This window comes from Buteo buteo, chromosome 1 (assembly GCF_964188355.1).
Source record: "Buteo buteo chromosome 1, bButBut1.hap1.1, whole genome shotgun sequence".
NCBI classification, from domain to species: domain Eukaryota; kingdom Metazoa; phylum Chordata; class Aves; order Accipitriformes; family Accipitridae; genus Buteo; species Buteo buteo.
Genome location: NC_134171.1, coordinates 50885168 through 50904028, shown reverse-complemented (window position 1 = coordinate 50904028; position 18861 = coordinate 50885168). Strand labels below are relative to the sequence as shown.

The following is an 18861-nucleotide window of genomic DNA, read 5'->3' as shown; positions in this document are numbered from 1 at the left end:
CCAGAGCTGTGAGGCCAAAGCACAAGCTACGAAGGGACACTAGAGGTCCCTCAGCACCAAAGTACGAACTAACGCCTCCTCCTTAGAGGAAAAAACTGCTCCAAGCAGAGGCAAGGGCACTTGCCTCTTGTTTGGCACAGAAATGAAGAAATGAAGAGATTCGAGGGGAGGAAAGGACATGCATTGATGTCCTTCTTCCGTTCGGAGCTACATTTTTCTTCCTGCCAAGTGGCCTGCTGACAGTGACTTCATGTCAGAAAGGCTTGCTCTGGGAATCTACTGCAGGGCCCTCAAACACCCTGCGGTTCTCTGCCCAAGAGGTGTCAGGGCTTGCAATAGCCTGACCAAAAGGAATCTGGGGGCCCACGAGGGAGATGCCTGGCAACTGGCAGGAGACAGAGGAGAGAGGTGAACTGCGCAAAATGGGTTTTATAGCTAGAACTGCGTTTGGCAGATGTGTCCGTCCATACTTTGGCCATTTCACCCCTTTTCATCACTTCTATAGTGACTTACCCATAAAAAAAACAAACCAAACCAAACCAAACCCCCAAAAACCTCCATGTGTTAAACACCTCGAGTTTGGCATAGTGCTTGCTTATGAGGGCAGCCCTTCTCTCAGGAGAACAGCACAGAGCACTTCCAGGGTGAGGGGAATGGGGAAATCTGAAGAAATGTATGCAGATGCCATGGTGTCCGAGGAGGAATGTCCCATGGTGGGCCCCAGGGAGCCAAGGAAGCGTGCGGCAGAAGCCCATTCCCACAGTGTTGGCAGCTGAACGGGCACAAGCGGGTCAATCCCTCCAGAGCAGATTTGGGAGCGTGGGGAACTTGCAGCCTCTCTCAGCCGGCCTGTCTCACTCACGGCCCCCAGCTGCCCTCCATGTGAAGGAACCTGGTGACCTACCGGGCCACCCAGCAGGGATCAGCCTCTGGCAACCCATACCAGGCAGTGCCGCATCCCCCAGTTTCACAGCGAGGCACACCGACTACCTCCGCCCTTCCCCACCGAGGAGTGCCGAAGCAGCGCCCGCCGCGCAGGCCCCGGCAGTACCTCGGCCTGGGCCACCCCCACACAAGAGGAAGCCCCTGCAGACACAGCCAGGCCAGAGGGGAGGGAACGAGCGCAAGGGCAGAAAAGGGCACTCTGTGCCACCCCACTGCCTGCCGAGGGGTTTAACAGCACCACGATGCTTTGGGGTGCTGCACTTCCAGGGCACTGTCCCGACAGACTCAAGCAGTGTCGCCCAGCACTGTGCGAGAAGCATTCCCAGTTTCTGCTGGTGGCAACGGCCCCCTGCCGTTGGCCCCTCGGGGACCCCTCAGGAGCCATCCCGGGGCAGGTGGTTATCCACAAGCCAAGGTGAAAGAAGGCAGCGGGCAAGAACTTTGTCCCAAGTATGCACAAAGGAAACCCGACGGCTCTCCTTTTCTCCTTCGTCCCCGCTCCCGCGGGAAACCCACCCGGTCCCTGGGGCTCACCGGGGCCTCTGTGGCCCCTCGCAGCTGACGGCTGGGAGCCGAGCAGGGTCGGGTGGCGACCAGGGAAGGGGACCCAACGTGACGCCGCAGCTGAGGGGCAGCCGGGACAGCACGCGAAGGGGCCGGCGGCCGCGGGAGGGCGGCGGTGCCCCGCTGCCGCGGCGGGGGCCGTGGCCGTGACCGTGGCCGGGGCCGGGCCGGCGCCGCCGGGGAGGGGTTTCCCCCGCCGCGGCATAAGTGCCTGCCGGGGGCGGGCGGCGCCGTGCCGCCATGCCGCCCTCCGCGCTGCTGCTGCTGCCGCTGCTGCTGGCGGTGCCCGCGACGGCGACGGCAGCGGGGGGCTGCGGGCCCTGCGAGGCGGCTCAGTGCCCGGCGCTGCCGCCGCGGGGCTGCCCGCTGGGCCGAGTGCGGGACGCCTGCGGCTGCTGCTGGCAGTGCGGCCGGGGCGAGGGGGAGGCGTGCGGCGGCGCTGCGGGAGGCCGATGCGCCCTCGGCCTCGAGTGCGTGAAGAGCCGCCAGCGCCGTAAGGCCAAGGGCGGCCCGGCCGCGGGACAGCCCCCCTCCGCCGCCGCCCCGTCCGGCGTGTGCCTCTGCAAGAGCCGCTACCCGGTGTGCGGCAGCGACGGGCTCACCTACGGCAGCGGCTGCCAGCTCCGCGCCGCCAGCCTGCGCGCCCAGAGCCGCGGCGACCCCGCCATCAGCCAGCGCAGCAAGGGAGCCTGCGAGCAAGGTGGGGGGCGGCGGCCCGAGGGGAAGCGCTCGGGGAAGGCAGCGGAAGGGCCGGGCCGGGCCGGGCCGGGCCGGGTGGCAGGCGCTGCCGCGGGGCGGGAGGGAGGGAGGGAGCGTCGGTGGGTGGGTGGGTGCCCGGCCGTGCTGAGCGACTTCCCGGTGAAAACGCTGGTCCCGAGTGCTCCTCGTGCTGTTTTATCCCACCGGGGTGCTCACTCATAAAGTCAGGATGGTTTCAAAACCACCTGAAATGGACTCGGGAGTCCCAGCCGGGTGATGCTGCCTAAGCTTGGAGTAAGACTTCAGACCAGCGCCAGAAGTGTGGAGAAGCGTAGCCACTCTCTCTCCGCTTCCAGCCGTGCTGGAACTACACTGCCCTGCTTTTCATACTTGGCCTGCAGCTTGAAATTTGGGATGCTGTGACGTGGGACAAAAGGGTTGAGCTGTCCAGGGGAGGGTTCGACAGAGGAAGGTTGCAAACGGCGAGAAAAGGAAACGATTAAATGGATGTGAAAGCCACAGAAATTCAGAGCCAACATTTGCTGGCTTGCTTTGGTTCGAAATGAAAACAAGCAGTGACTTTCCTGTGAGCTGCACATAGCGGTTTGCACTTGCAGCGTTTCTAACCAGGAGCTCGATTCTTCCCAAGCTTTAGCTTAGGGTTGGTGCTCAAAGAAGAAATTGTTCTGCTGCGGAGCCTCTACCAGAAGTCCTGGCTGCTGAGAGTGGATTTTGCTGGGAGAGAGGGAGGGAGGGGTGGGACATAGCACGCAAGCCCTTTACTGATCGTCTCAAGGACAATACTGCAGCGCCAATGCCATTTTGGTGGAGGAGTGTTTTCATAAACACAGTATGTGTAGGGTCACAACCTCCACCCCCTCCTTCTCTTTCTTCCCATAAGTGAGGCCAAGTATGTCTTGCAAAAAAACGTTTCTGAAGCTCCCAAGGAAAGCACAAAAGGCTGGGTCAGGACTGGGTTATGCACTTTGATGTTGCCCATTAAATGCCCCGAATCGCTTTTCACAAACCCTGTGCAAAACATCAGGCTTATATATTAGCCAGAAACATTGTGCTACAGTGTTAACTCTGAGAGAGAAGGAGCTTCAGCCCTCAGGCTAATGTGGGGTAAGAGACAACCACCTGTCTGGGCCTCCCTCTAGCATTTGGAAGGAGCCTTTCCTGCCCAGCAGACAGTCACAGCATTCCTACAAATGCATGCTGCTGCTTGGCCCTGCCAGTGCAGACCAAGTGAGCAGACGTGTTTGAAAGACGTTTGAGGTCACGCTTCAGTTGTGTACTTGAGAAGAGGGCTGGGCTCTCACTTGTCTTGCCCAAAGTCACCTGGGAGTTGGTGGCAAAACAGGTATCGATACTCATATTGTAAGCTACTGCCCCAACGCTTTGCTGCACTTCCCTGTGTCCGCCCCAGACTGGGTGCTGTTTTGGCCTGGTGAGGCTTTGAGCCAGACTATGGAGACAGAGTTTGATGAGGTCAATGCAAACACGAGCCGCTAGGCAGGATGGTGGGAGGCCACTGACCCGCCAGCCTCAAACAGCTCCCAGAAGACTTTCTCCATCCTCTGGTCATCACAGTGGCAGCTTCTCTGAAGAGGGTCACAGTGCAGGACAGCCACTCCATGCGCAAACTGGATCCCTTCCTTGGAGAAAGTCCCTTGGGGTGTGCAGATGTGCAGTAAGACACCTTTGCAGGCTGTTACCTGTTGTTTAAGAACTTCGCTGGAGCATGGGGTGCCAAGCCACTGGCAAAATGTCACTCTGGGGAGCTGCTCTTCTTTTGGCTCCTGTGGCTGGGAGAGCTCTGACCCAGCATCTTAGGGAAGGGAGCAGGAGGGACGTGGGATGCTCAGCAGTGGTGTCGCAACTGACTTTTCTGAGACTTCCCTTGGCTGCGTGAACCTTCCTTGTGCTGTGGACCTTCTTCTGGTGATACGCGTTGCTCTGTGGCTTGCAGCTGAGGCAGGGACTCAGCCCACACACGTGGTAGACATCTGGAAGTATTTCTGTAGCCCTCAGGACCTCCTGGCAGTTAGGACTGTTGGGTGGGGAGGGGAGGGGAGCTGTAATCTCCACACAGAATTTGAAACAATGGCAGGAGAGGACATCCATCCCATCAGACACGCAGGGTAGAGCCTGCTTCAGTATCTTTCCAGATAGGAGACAGCACTTTTCTGTGTTTCTAAAAGAACCTAGATGCTGTGGGAGTCAAAGAGTGGAAGTTCTGGCTTTTGCCATTTCCCACCACAAATGGACATGATCTCCTTAAGGTGCTCTTTAGGGTGGTATCCTGCACAGGGAGACTACAAACAGGCAGCATCCTTCCGGTATCAGCCATTTGTCTGACAGCTTTTGCACAGAAGGAAGTCCTTGGGGGACAGGGGACTTGGGCTCTGAGGTGTCTGCGTGCACGTGCTGGACTATCAGGATCACATCCTTTGGGTCCAAGAGTGAGCAGCCTTACAAGTCTGAGAAGAGATCCAGAAAAACATGTTTCCAGCAGTGGGTCCTAACTGTGTTTGATTGCTCTTTTTTTTTTTTTTCCAAGTGGAGCTGGAGAGGGAGGGCTTGTTTTGCACATCCTATTTGAAAGCTGGTGCTCAGCAGGAGGAGGAGGTGCAGAGCTGTGGCTGCTGTCGGCCTTTGCTGTCGTCGGCAGGAAGGGTGGCAGCTGGAGATGGGGCATCCAGTGGAAGAAGGGAACGCGTCTGGGAATGGCTTGTTAGTAGATGCTCCTCCTCACCCACCCTAGCACTACGGCATGCTAAGGGTGGCAGGGCAGGAGGACACAGACTGAGGCAAATGGGGCAAATGCTGCTGATTTATCCCTTTCTTGATTCCTGGCCACTGTTGGCTCAAACCTCACCTCTCAGGCAAGGTGGGATTGAGGCTTACCGCAGCCACCTCCTCTTCTTCTGCCTTGAAATACATGCTTGAGACAGGGATCAGCCACAAGCGATTAAAAGACTTGGGCTCCTATTCCTTGGTTAACTGGGGTTGCATTTCATACCCTCTCTCTTGCCTTGTCTCCCTCTCTGTCCCATATGTACCAGCTATTCAAAGGGTCTGAAGGAGGTATACCTGCTGGGAGGGGCAGTCCTACTGATTTGTCATAGGCAACACCATGTGGGCATGAGTAAAGCTGCCTAGAAACAAAGCACTGAGCTACATAAGGCTTAACATGCAAAATACTCCTTGAGACACACATATTTTTCCACCATAGATATATTTCCAAGGGGATAAAAGTTCATTAAAATTATATTTGACAAAGCTGACCAAATGCATGTTCAGCTGAGCTTTCTATATTCATTGTGGTGCTGATTGCAGGGTTTTCTGCGCAGTGCTCGGCAGTTTTTGCTTGCTAAGATATACTGCCCACCGACTGGGAAAAACTTGGATTTTCTTTGTTGTTAAATAGCAAAAGGAAGGAGCCAGTTCTCAGCCCTACATAATTCGCCTTGACCTTGTCCTTGGGATTCTCTTTCTGCTGCTTGTTTCCCAGACCTCTCGGATCTGATGCCTGTGTTCTTTGTACAAAAATAGTGAAACTATGCAGAAAAAGGTATTTCTGTTGCAGCCAAAACTTCCTGCTGCAGGGCAAAGGAAGACACAGTTGAGAAGAATTTGAGAGGATGGAAATAACCCTTGCTATACCTGCACTTGGCAGGTGCAGGGATCCAGCCAGTCCTTCCTGGAGTGGGTTGCGCCTGGACAGGACCGTTAGGAATGGCTAGAAAAAGGCACCCTGCTTGATTCCCAGCTCCTTGAGGCTGCCTGTGCTGGGTCAGCAGGACACAGCAAAGCTGCCTGCGTTTGCTCCAGGGGAGCAGGCAGCGATGCCGTGGTGCTCCCTCCTGGCTGGGCTCGTGCTGTGCCCTCACGCCTGCTCTCATACCTGGCTCTGGGTTTGCCCCACTCCCTGCCAGGGAGTTGAGGCTGTGCAGCAGATGGATGCTCTGAAGTCTTCCAGCTGCTTTCCAGCATTGCCTTTAAATGGCTCGGCCCTTTGCTCTCTGCCCGTGAATGTGCACAGCTACGCTCAGGTCTGCTGCCAGCTCTTGCAGACAGGGCAGGCCCAGACACAAAGCAGAAGTCTGCTGGTGGGGCAGGTACAGGCGGTCAGGGGTGCCACCTCTGGTGGTCCCCTCGGCAGGAGGGGAGGCTGCCGTGACAGCTGGGGAGCTGCCCTCTGCCACTGCTGTCACCTGGCTGCGCACAGATGCTCAGGAGAGCCTCTTATGGAGTTGGTGGCTTCAGTAATTTAGGCTGAAATTAATTCTGCAGCGCACGCACTGAGGTTGTTTACAGCCAGCTGGGACCTGAGGCAGGAGGATCATGGTACCCACTGCCATGCAAAGCCAGCTGGCATAAAGAATTAGGGTTGCGTGGCTCAGCTCAAGCCAGGCAGAAAAACAACCTCAAAGCACCAACCCCCATCAAAAAGCTAGCAGGATTTTTGGCATGACGATCTTTCTGAGCTGAAAAATACCAGGCACAGACTTGTTGCCTAACCAGTGCAAGAAGGGACAAATACCCCCGAGTCTCTCTTATCATTAGCTACCAGCAAATACCTGCTTCGAGGTACATGTTATGACTGCTGGAAATACTGCTGAAGTTGCCTCATTACAGCCCAAAGGCTTTATGGTTTGAAGTCCCTGATACTTGTTCCAGCAGGGTTGGGGTCTCCAGGTTGCTTTGCCATTGTCAGTCAGGGCTTTGTCTGTATTTTATGCTCTCTTCTCTCTTGGTGGAAGCCAAGCGCCTGTTCTTGCCCAAATGCAGCATACTACAAAGCGGCTCTCGGTGGACATCAGAGGACAGCGTTTCACTCTCCAGGGAACTGGTGCCGCTTTGTACCTACCTACAAAGACCTCCTGGAGGTAGAAACTCAGAGCGCCTCTGAGCAAAGGGTAGATTTGCTGGCTTGCCAAGCAGCCTGCTTTATTTCTATTGATCTGAATGTGGCTTGACTCTCCGTGGCTCCATGAAAGTCTTTTCCCAGCGCTAGGAATGTGCAGGGGTTGGGGTTTGCTCTATGGTGACGAGGACTCAGCACCTTGCAGGATACATCCCACAGGTTGCAGATCTTATGAACAGCAGGACCAGGAGAGAGATTCTTTTAAAGCTGACTATAACCATCACTGAACTTGCCTAAATCTCTCTTTCACCAGCAAAGAGATCCCAGTCACCAGAGCTGAGCTATCCCCCCAGAGGGGTATCATTTTGGCTTGCCAGAAGCCCAGACAGCATCCCTCCTAGAAGGTTTTTTTTGCTAAGGTGCCACCTGCCAGCTCTGGGGCTCAGGAAAAGGTGGGTGCAAGGTTTCTTGGCTGTCCACAGGGCTTAAAAAATGGGCTGATGGTCATAGGATCGTGGCTGCCAAGCTCTCGTGGAGACTGACAGCCCCAGGGGCAAGTATACCCCCTCAAATTCCTTCCACTTTACCCCAGCAGTGGTTTTGCTTTGCTGGTGCCTCAGTGTCCCATAAAGCTACATCTGCGCTGCAAACAAAGAAGTGCTGAGTTCCCACAGGTCGATTTTAAAACAAGAAACATGAATCACATCTGTTGGCTCATTCCGTACAAATTCAGCTGTTGAGGCTTTGCCAGAAATATTTTAGTTTTGAGGGTGGTTTGTTGGGGTTTTTTTAATCCACTGCCAGAGTAGAGCAGAAACAGGATTTTGCGTGAAAATCTTCTGGGAGATGGCAGACTGCTGTTATCACTGACATTGGCTCATGTTCTCCTGATACAGCTGCCTTAAATTCAAAGGCTCCCAACTCTTTTAGACACCAGACAGCATAGTTCATATCCAATCACATTTTGCAAGAAACTCTTGTGGATTTGTGCTTTTTTAGTTAACAAGTGGATTAGAGTGCTTTAGTTCTTTCCTCCAATTCTTCCTTCCCTGGATTTTAAGGGACTTAACACCCACATTTTGTGAGTGCTTGCTTCTTTGCTGGTGAAAGAGAGATTTAGACAAGTTTTTTGCTAAGTCATCTGTGGATGGAAATGAACTGAATTCCCTAATTCTCCTGGAAAGCTGGTTTGGGTTTCTGCATCAGCTGGGAGTGGGGGTCTTGCAGCAGTAGCCTGCTACCCGCTTTCTCCCACCACAAAGTGTTGCATTTGCAGGTGGATCTTGCCAGCATTTTTGTGCTGTGTCCAGAGTGTCCGTGGCAGAGCAGAGCTGCGCAGCTGCGTGGTGGGGTTACACCTTTTGTTTTGTACCGCGGGGTCCTTTCAGATGGAGCGTGGTGTGGGGATGTGATATTTTTCAGTGTGGTGCTTGCTTTCCCAGCACACAGTGCATTGGGATTTTGAGACAGAGTTTCTAGGGCTGAAGCTTTATGCTGGTATTTTTAAAATTCATCTGTAACTTTGGGGTTTTCCACTCTTGTAGGATAGACCATAAATTCCTCCTTAAAAGGCATCTAGTTATTTGAAAAGGTTTTGGTTCATTGGAGCTTGAGTTTTTATGGTTACTATGCTAAAATCTTATTAGGGAAGCTGTTTAATGTATTACTCTGCAGCTCAGAGTCTTGGAGAGCACCAATATGCTGGGGACTATGCAAACACCTCCACTGCCCAAGAGGATCCCACATTTCACCTGTGTCTTCATTCTCAATCATCATAGTGTATCCAAAATCACTAGGAAGGAATGACTACAGATCAGCAAATTCCTCCCCATGTTTGTTTTTTTCTGTTGCTGGAAAGGCATGCTGTGTTTAAAAAAATGCATTTAATCCTTTGTTGGGCTGAGGTTGATTGAGGTTCATACTAAATAGGAGATTACTACATAACAAGTCTAATCAGGTCGGACTTTTGAAAGCCCTGCTTGCTTTTCCATGCATAAATGCTGCCATGCTTTGTTTCCGTGTGTTCCACTGCAAGCTTTTCACATTATTTCCAGGCTTTAGCTTGTGGTCGTCCTTGTGCCATGACAGTTTTCTTAGTAAAACTGAGCCAAGGTCACACGAAGAGAAGAGGGGAGGAGGGAGAGAAGTTTCTTGATAGAGCTTGTCTGGGAGGTTGGGTACAAAAAAAAACAAATACGCATCCAGATATGGCTGGGAAGCAGGAAGCATGTTTGCAGGGAGCTACTGCCTGTTTGACCCCGGGGACAGCATATTTCAGAGACTGGTAAAAGGAAGGGTAGGTGGGAAAAAAGGCAGGACGGGGGGAAAAGGCAGGAGAGAGGTTGGCTTGTTGCAGTCGACTCACAAGGACAGTGTCATCTCCACTCAGAGGGCTTGCCCTTTCCCCATTTGGCTGTTTCCAGGGGCAAGCATGGTTATAAGCTTGCAGCTGAGCTTCAGAGCAGCCTCAGCCACACTGGCCTCCCCATTGCCCCAGCTTTGAGATTCAGCTTGCATTGAGGACACTGCTGGATGCGGCAAAGCGCTGAGCTGGGCACGAGGCGTGCAGAGGCACAGCCTTTTCTCTGGGCACAACACTGGAGCCAGCACAGACCCATCCTGCCTGCTAGTTAAGGGAGAAAGGGCTTGGGGCTTTGTCCTTTGCAGGGCCACCCGCTTCTCCCTCCCACCCATATGTAAACCCCACGGACCACCGATAAGTAGCCATATAAAGGTCATGCACAAGGTCTCTGAAGGCGGCATTCCCGAACCGTGGTAAAACAGCAGGGGTGGGATTTCCAGCTCTTATTGATCTGCTCCACGCTGAGCCCGGTGGGGTGGGAAGCAGGAGGAGATCCATGGCAGATAGATGGTGGCCCAGGGCCCTGCCTCACGCTGACTCAGTCCCAAGTCTCCAGGGCTTGGGGCAAAGCTGTGTTCACGTTTGCAGCCTTTTCAGGCTCACTGGGCTGCTGAAGTCTGAGGGGGAGTATCTGCACAGGCTTAGCATCTGGCATCTCCTTTGGTCTGGATGTCTCAGAGCTTCCTTCTGTACCTCCTTAGTCTCTCCAAGGCCAGGTTAAAGGAAGGGGAGAAATGCCTTCAGAAAAAGGTAAAGAAGGAGGCTTGTAAGTCTGCCAGAAAGCAGCAGGCAGCTTTGGGAATGGGGAAGGCCAGAAGCTGCTTGCACTTCCCGTCTGCTGCTGCCTCTCACAGAGCACTGACCTGGGAGGGAGCAGCTGAGGCTGTGCCAGCTAGAATGAGTAGATGCTGCTTACTGAAGGTTTCCCCTTCTCCATATAAAGTCATTTTGAAAGGAAAATACTTTCCCAGCAACTTAGGAGACTGGAGCAGGTCTATTTTCAGATGTGCAAGAGCTTGTGAGGGTGAACAATGTCTAGCTTTTGCTTTGATTTGCTGTCTCGTGGAGAGTGTTCCCAGTCTGTGTTTCACCCAGGGCCATGGCACAGTGATGCAGTGCTCAGGAGGACTGGCAGGGAACCAGGCTGGTGCCCGTGCGAGCTTCAGCATGCGGTACACAGCTTTGTATGTTTGTGATTGGGACTTCCCATGCACACCCAAGTGCCAGGGCATACCCCACAGTGCTTCACATTGAGCTTATTTTTGCCTTTAGTGACATACCTGCAGCCCCCTTAATTTTAGCAAGAAAGTTATTGCTCTGCTTGCTGGGGTGTGATTTATTTGTGTGTGTGTGTGGACACCAAAGGAAGATCAGCAAGGACCAGCAAACCCTGAGCTGCGATAGACCATCCAGGTACCAGCAAGGGGCTGATGGGTGGGCTGGGAGATGCCTGATCTCCGCCTGCTGCGGCTGAGCAGAGAAGAGGTGCCCAGCACGGGACGGGTGTCAGGAACAGATGCCAAATGATAGCCTCATCGAGGAAGTCACAGGCTCTGCCACGTGCTGCTGCAGCAGAAAAGCAACTACATAACAGCAGTGGGAACTCCTCTCTGGCTGCTACTTTTGACATAACGCAGGCTGTCAGCTCCCTGTGATCTGCAGAAAAAACAGTCCCTGTGCTTTCAGGCTCCTCTCCCCGGGGTGAATGAGCTCACTGGCTCTGTAAGTAAGCCGGTTCCCTGGCCAGGGAGAGCTATTTGTCTTATGAACAATGGGCAGAGTGGGGAGGAAATGCCTGAAGTGCCTGCGAGAGCAGCTGATCTCCATCAACAGCCTGCACTGTCCTCTTGGCCAAGGAGGTCCTGTGCAGTCAGGGCAAGTACCAGCAGGGAGCATCCTGTACATCCCCAGTGCCCCTGGCTCCGTCCCTGGCGGGGAGCAGAGACCACTCAGCCGCATCGATGGTGGTGACCATTTTCATCAGCAGGTGCAACCCACAAGTCCCCAGGTCAAAGGAAGCAGACGGAGAAACGTTCCCCTTTGTGGGCAATGCTGCAAGGAGAGCAGCATGGCCTCTAAGATGCAGGCTGTAGGATGAGGGCCAGGGGGCTCCTTGCTGGCAGGAATCAACTCACCTGCTCTATACAAGGTGGGCTTGTTTCCAGTCCTGCTGAGCGCACAGTGGCCTCGCTTCCTTCACAAGGACCCCCGAAGCAAGAGGGGTGACTTGAGGGGGGAATGCCCTCACATCCTCTGAAGTCCCTGCAAGGCTCAGGCATCCCCTGCCTCTCCTGTCATGGCAGGTTGCCACATCCCCTGTCCATCTCTGGCTGCTTCGGGGGACTGTGGGAGGGAGCGTGAGTGGGACCAAAACAGGCAGTAAGCAGGGTGGCTGCCATGCACCTGGACATCAGCTCACTGTGGTGGGAGTCTAGCTACTGCTGTGGCCTGTCATGATTTGACTTTAAATCTGCTGACTTCTTGGCCTTTCTCATTTATTTTTAGTGGAGGAAGAAGCCCAGCTCTAGAGTTGTGGCTGTCTGGATTTAAGTCAAATATCCCGAGACCACACTGACTCTTCCCATGACACTGTTGCACCTCTCAGGATGTGTATTCCCTCCTGGCCTCAAGGCTGTGTGGGATAGAGGCGGAGGCCTGTGAATGCTCCCCGTTCATTTTGCAGCCAAAGGCAGAGTCTCAATGTTCCTCCTGGTTAGATCAAGAGGTGCGTCCCGAGCTCAGGACTGCCTCGCAGCAGCCAGGCTCTCTCTGTGCTGTGGCTGCTGTGCCAACTCAGCTGGAGCTTCGCTGTGAAGCTGTGCAGGCAATTCCCTCTTTCCAGGGAAGATAAACAATTTCTCCTCGCCCAGGAGGTGGGTAGAAATTCCCTCTCTCTTTTCCCCTGCCAGCAGCTGCTGCAGAGAAATGCTGGCGTGACCTTCTCCTGGCAGGGTGAACAAACATCCCCAGGCAGAGGGTGTCCAGGCCCGTGACACAGGGGGAAACTCAGTGGCAGCCAAAACTGAGACGCCTCAGGCAGTGAATTTAGTGGTGCATTGAATGCTGCCCATTCCCAACCAGGGAAGGATTGAGCCAGATTCTGGAAGACCCTAACAGTGCCTTAAAATCCACCTGGCTTTTAACATAAGAATCAGGATATCTCTCCTTTTCTGTGGTGGGATATGGTAGTCATTTGGAGGCAGTTGTGTTTCTCCTGCCTCACGGAGAAGCCCAGCGACCGGTGATAAAGAGGATGGTGTCATACAGGGGCAAACGTAGACCTTTCGAGGAACAGCTCTGCCCTAGGAAGGGCACCTTGCATGTGGAGGGTTTTGCATGGCTGGAGCAGAGGGTGGCAGCAGCAGCAGGCGATGCTGGGTGCACATCTGCTGGAGGTCCTTGCAGAGCACGAGGTGAGCTAAGCCGCCTGGGCACATCTGGATCCCACCGGAGCTGCCAAACGCCCTATTGTCCCTATTGCTCAAGGGACACCAGAAAAAAAAAACGAGGAAACTGCTGTGCCGGGGAAGGGGAGCAGAATGCGTGACCTGAAGTGGCCCCATCGCAGGGATGGCAATACCCTGGGCTGGTGCGGGGGCCAGGCAGTGCTTCGCGCAGAAGCGCGCTGGGGGTGCTAGCCCCATGGGTCACCCCACTGGACTACCTGCAGGAGAACAACCTCCTGCAGGGTGTTGCTGAGAGTGCAGAACCGGGCACAGGCTGGAGGTATGGATCTGCTCTGGACCACCTGGAGCAAGGATAACTCCAGTACTCTTCCATACGGGAAAGGGTGCTGTGGCTCCGACACACCTCTCTCCTGGCCCATGCACAGGAATCAGTTCACGCAGCAGCACAACCAACAACAGGGTAAGCAGTGTAACGAAACACTGCTTAAATCCTTTTCTCAGCTGAGAGACTCAGTTCTGTGCAGATGAGGAGCACCTGGGTTGTGATGTCTGTCTGCCAGGAAACCAGCTCATACTGATCATTAGGTGCAGCTTTAACCATGGCCCTGGGGCTACACATAAAAGTTCCCTGCTTCTACACAGCTACCTCCTTGTAAAACCAGGTCTGGGATATCTCTGTAATGGAGAATTTGGATTGCAGCAACCCCTGGTCTCTTAGCAGCTTCCCATCAGCAGGCTGTGTACAGTCATTCCTGGAGAGGGAAGTCTGGGAAGAGAAGAGCAAACACTTCTCTGGGATCACATCAGCTGCTCAGGAGTGGGGAGCCACCTTGGCATCCCTTGGGCTAAGACTGAGGGATGGCTGATGTCCTCTGGCTAGTGATACCAGCGTGGATCTGCCTCCAGATCCCGAGGAGGAAAAAAAGATGCCAGCTTTGTGCTGGAAGATATTGGTGCAGTGGGATGCACCTGAAACCTGCTCCCCACTGCCTGCAAGAGGGCTGCAAGGCAGAATGCACATGCGGGGCTGAGGTCAGTGCATGTTCAGGACCCCAGAAGGAGCATCAGGACCCAAACCTACCCTTCTTTTATGGAGCTGGGAATGAGCTGTGCTCTATGAGCCAACATACCCAGAGGCTTCAGTCAGGCTGGTTCTGGAGTACTTGTTCACATAGGAAATGCCGCCTTCTGGTGGAGCCTAATGGGAGCTTGTTTCCTGTTACTGCCTGCATCTTCAGAGCAGGAGGGGAAAAGCTGCTGCGTTCTTGAAGCTATCAAGTGGAAATAAACACTATGTGCTCCTTTGGTCTGCTTTTCCTATTGTGGGGAATTAATAGCTGCATTTTGCAAAACAGCCCCACTAAAGAGGGACTAAACAGAAAAGGCCATTCTTCCCTTCCTGGGATATGGGTTACGTCTCCAACATTTCCCAGCCCAAGGGGTAAATATCTCCAGCCAGATCTGCAAAACAGCTCTGTTCTCATCTCACTTTGGAAACAATTCCCTATTTAAGCAGGGATTGGAGCTCTCTGGGGAAAAATGGAGCTCTACATTCACCTGCTCCCTTCGCAGATCCCCCCCCAAGAAGAGCTCTGCTACCCTCCAGCCAGCCTCCTTTGGCTGAATATTTCACACAGGTAAAAAGGGAGCAGCATAACATTGAATTCTGCTAGCCAGCTGCCACGGGCTTTGCTGCAGGTGAAAATCATGCTGGGAAAAAGGATGCTGCAAAGCTGGCCAAGCTCTCTGTAGCATGGGAGAGTGAGTGGGGACCCACCCTGTCTCCTGGGGAGTCCTTTCCTCCATGCCAGTGGAGTGTCAACGGTGCACTTGGTGGCTGCATGGTGAGCAGAGGCAGCAGTTTGCAAGTCCTGCTCAGCCCCTGAGATAACAGAATACAAACATTATCTTACCTCTAACCTCAGTCTTGCAAGTAGATGGACTGATCACCTGAACTGCTCAACACTTCCATCTGGGGCAAGGGCACACCAGCCTGAACAGCTTAAGGTCGGATGCATATGTAGCTTTGGAGCAAGAAGTGCTGTGATGTGGGATCAGTCCAGCAAGCTTTGCTCCAAGCAGGGGACCCCCTTCACCTCATCCTCAAAACCCATCAGAAGTGACCGGCCACACTTAAAAGGCTAGCAAGGAGACAGGCTTGCAGTCACCTGGTGCTTAAAAGCATTCCTCCCTTTTTTTTGCAGGACCCTCCATTGTGACCCCTCCTAAGGACATCTGGAATGTGACAGGAGCACAGATCTACCTGAGCTGTGAAGTCATGGGCATCCCAACCCCTGTCCTCACCTGGAACAAGGTAAGGGTCCTGCTAGGAGCTCTTAGAGCATAGCAAACCTGAGGCAGCTGAAACTGCCTGGTAAGCATAAAGGCCGTAGCAGATCCCCTTGATGAGTTCTCCCATCGGTAAAGTTCTGTCCACCCGCAAACATCTGGCTTTGCTTAGTCTCTAATCATTGCTTGTTGTAAACTCTTGTTGATCCGGAGGCAGAACAAGACTTGTGTTTCTCTTGGCAGCCCCTGGTATTCAGAGCATGCGGGGAATGTCCCTTGACCTGCTGTCACCCTGCTGGCGGCAGTGGCTCCTGAGGTGGCTGGACACGGCTTGCCCATGTCAGGAAAAGGAACCACATGCGGTGGTTATCTCCGGTAGCCAGCGGCGTGCCAATTTGGGCAGCACACTGGTAACACCTGTGCTTAGGGCAGGGGCCAGTGTTGAGCAGAGAGGATCCTAGCTGTAGGGCTGAGAGCCACTGCGTGGCCCCTGTAGCCTCTTCAAATGCCACAGCTTTGTGGGTACCTGGAAGGGGTCTTAAGCTGAAACAATACTGATTCTGATTCCTACAAATAGTGAAGTCCTATTGGCTGTGCCAAGAAAACAAATTAAACTAAGTAATTCAACTGCTTCTGAGACTTATCCTTGAGGAACTCCATCGTTAACTGTATTCCCTTCTGCTTCCTGAATCTGCAGGAGTAGTATCATCTCTCCATTAGGTAGTTCCTTCATCGCTCTAGAGTCCTTGAACTATCCCACATTCATACATTCATTACAGGAAAAAGGAAAGAAATTATAACCATTTTATTTGTTTAGGCTAGATGAAGTGAACTCAAAATTCATACCATTTTCAGACTGTGAAACAGGCAGCTCTTGTAATATGATGACATGTTTGATGACCTCTTCATTTTTCTCACAAGCAGCATTTAATGTCCATACTCATTAATCTGGCTAAAAAAAAAGCAACATTTCCTCTGGTAGCAAATTCAAAAGACTAGCTTAAGAATACTACAGAGGAAAAAAAACTAGATGGGCCCAAAGATTGCTCTGTTCTGAGACAGTGAACTTTATTCATAGGGGTCCCAGAGCAGATTGCTGGGTGAGCAGGTATGGTCCTAACAGTTCTAGCATAAATAAGCCGCAAAATTCTTGCCCCTTTCTGCCCTTCTCTTTAGATAATGCGGGGACAGTATGGTGTCCAGAGGATGGAGCTTCTGCCTGGGGACCGGGAAAACTTGGCTATCCAGACCCGAGGGGGCCCTGAGAAACACGAAGTGACTGGCTGGGTGCTCGTAAGTACTTTGTGTGTGTGCAGAGCTGCACAAATGGTACAGTGCAGTTTGCAGACAGCTCATGAACAAAGAACAGCACAGAAGACATGTGGCAACATACAGGGCATTTAGAGGAGAACAGCCTGTGTGAATTAGGCATAAAGGGTAAGGGTGGCTGCTGGCTCCAGTCTCACCCATTGCAGTTTTTCCCCTCTGTCTAGCATGCAGCAGAAGCATGCATTCTAGATCAGAGAAGGCTAGGCTTAAATAGAAGATCTCCTTTCTGTATGTCATTAATTGTCATTACTACAACCCTCACCATGTCTAGGAAGGAATCAGTACAGCGACAGGGCATCCCTAAGACCCACCCACAGCTGAGGAGCCCTTATAGATCTGGCAGAACTGTCCTTTCCTCAATGAAAGACATCATCTGCCTGAGAACAGCACAGAAGCCATCAGCTCTCACTCAGCAGACCTCCTAAGCTACAGGAGTAGCTGCCGGCTAATCAGTAGTCACCAGACATCAGAGGGAAGCAGTAGGGTGGCCAGAGGGAGCTGCTGTGCATCCCAGTAAAGGAATTGCAAGTATGACGGCTCCCAGCTGCAGAGAAGCTGGCAGAAGGGAGCACAGCTCAGGGTGTTGGTTCCTGCACCACTTACAAAAGCAGAGGTGGAAACAAGGACTGTTTAGAGCAGACAGAAGAAATCGTGCAGTCAGTGTGGTTCCCTCAGGGTTAACTGCTACTTCATGCACTCTGTTCATCTCATTATGTCTCAAGCAATTAGCAAGTTATATAAGATACCTTAAAACAGAATCGCCTCTACATATGCACAGGATACTTACTGGGGGATGGGGGATGTTTCTTTCCTTAGATATCTCCTCTGAGCAAAGAGGATGCTGGAGAATATGAGTGTCACGCATCAAATGCCAAAGGAGAGGCAACAGCTTCTGCAAAAATCCACGTTGTGGAAACTCTGCATGAAATAGCCCTGACCAAAGGTAGGTAGTGTGGTTGAACACTCAACAGCTCTTCCCCCTAACAGTTTATTCAGTTACTTGATACAGAAAGACCACCTCTGCTTAATGCTTTCTGAAAAAAAAATGCACACTAGAAATCTCAGTTTAACATGCAGCTTTTACTGGATTTGGCAAAACAAAATCAAGAAGTGGGCCCGTGTGAACCTCATGAGGTTCAACAAGTCCAAGTGCAAGGTCCTCCATCTGGCTTGGGGCAACCCATGGTATCAATACAGGCTGGGGGATGATGGAGTTGAGAGCAGCCCTGCAGAGAAGGACTTGGGGGCACTGGTGGATGAAAAGCTGGACGTGACCTGACAATGTGTGCTCGCAGCCCAGAAAGCCAACCGTATCCTGGGCTGCATAACAAGAAGCATAGCCAGCAGGTCGAGGGAGGTGATTCTGGCCCTCTACTCCATGCTGGTGAGACCCCAGCTGGAGTACTGCATTCAGCTCTGGGGTCCTCAGCACAGGAAAGACATGGACCTGTTGGAGCACATCCAGAGGAAGGCCACAAAAATGATCAGAGGGATGGAACACCCCTCCTATGAGGAAAGGTTGAGACAGTTGGGGTTGTTCAGCCTGGAGAAGAGAAGGCTTTTTAGCAGGGCCTGTTGTGATAGGACAAGGGGCAATGGTTTTAAACTAAAAGAGGGTAGATTTAGACTAGATATAAAGAAGAAGTTTTTTACGATGAGGGTGGCGAAACACTGGAACAGGTTGCTCAGAGAGGTGCTAGATACCCCATCCCTGGAAACATTCAAGGTCAGGTTGGACAGGGCTCTGAGCAACCTGATCTAGTCAAAGATGTTCCTGCTCATTGCAATGAGGTTGGACTAGATGACCTTTAAACGTCCCTTCCAACCCAAACTATTGTATGATTCTATGATTCCCAGTAAATCTCAGCTGCTAGAGTTCTTGTGGGATTGTTAAATAACCCCCCAAGTGCTATAAAGCACTGGAGATTAAGATACAAAATTAAAAACACCTTTTGGGGCTTTTACAAAGCAACTTTCAGTGGTTTTCTAGCCCTAAATTTGTATCTTCCTTTCTCCGTTCTCTTTCACTTCCAAACCTGTCCATCGCTCCTAGGAGCAGTATTAGCACAACCAGCCCCAAGACTGAGGGGGAGCTTCAAGCATTTAAATCCCTGCACCTCCTTTTTCTTCCCCATCCTGGAAACATCCTAGTCCCTGCCCTTCTCTCTGCATGCTGGAGTGTCAAACCCAGGAGGGGATAGATATGCCACAGTAGGCCTTTAGGCAAGATCTGAAACCTTTACCCTCCAGCCTCAGCCAGTTTTCAACCTCTTTGCCAGGCTGCGTCCAAAGCTGACAGCAAACCAACCACCTTCATTCCAGGTGCAAAGAGGACAGCTTAGTACCACGGCTGTGTGTGCTTTGGAATAAATCTGGAGAGCTGGAACAGTAAC

The 18861-nt window shown here is 52.6% G+C and overlaps 1 protein-coding gene across 1 annotated transcript in view; it reads left to right on the top strand.

The window, feature by feature from the left end:
* Positions 1 to 1705: 1705 nt before the first annotated feature.
* IGFBP7 (insulin like growth factor binding protein 7) overlaps positions 1706 to 18861 on the top strand; it is an 18244-nt gene continuing 1088 nt past the window's right edge. The window contains exons 1-4 of the mRNA XM_075030302.1: positions 1706 to 2209; positions 15055 to 15164; positions 16316 to 16432; positions 17285 to 17411. Of these exons, the coding sequence (XP_074886403.1) occupies positions 1750 to 2209; positions 15055 to 15164; positions 16316 to 16432; positions 17285 to 17411 (814 nt within the window). The 5' untranslated portion in view covers positions 1706 to 1749. The remainder of the gene's footprint in view (positions 2210 to 15054; positions 15165 to 16315; positions 16433 to 17284; positions 17412 to 18861) is intronic.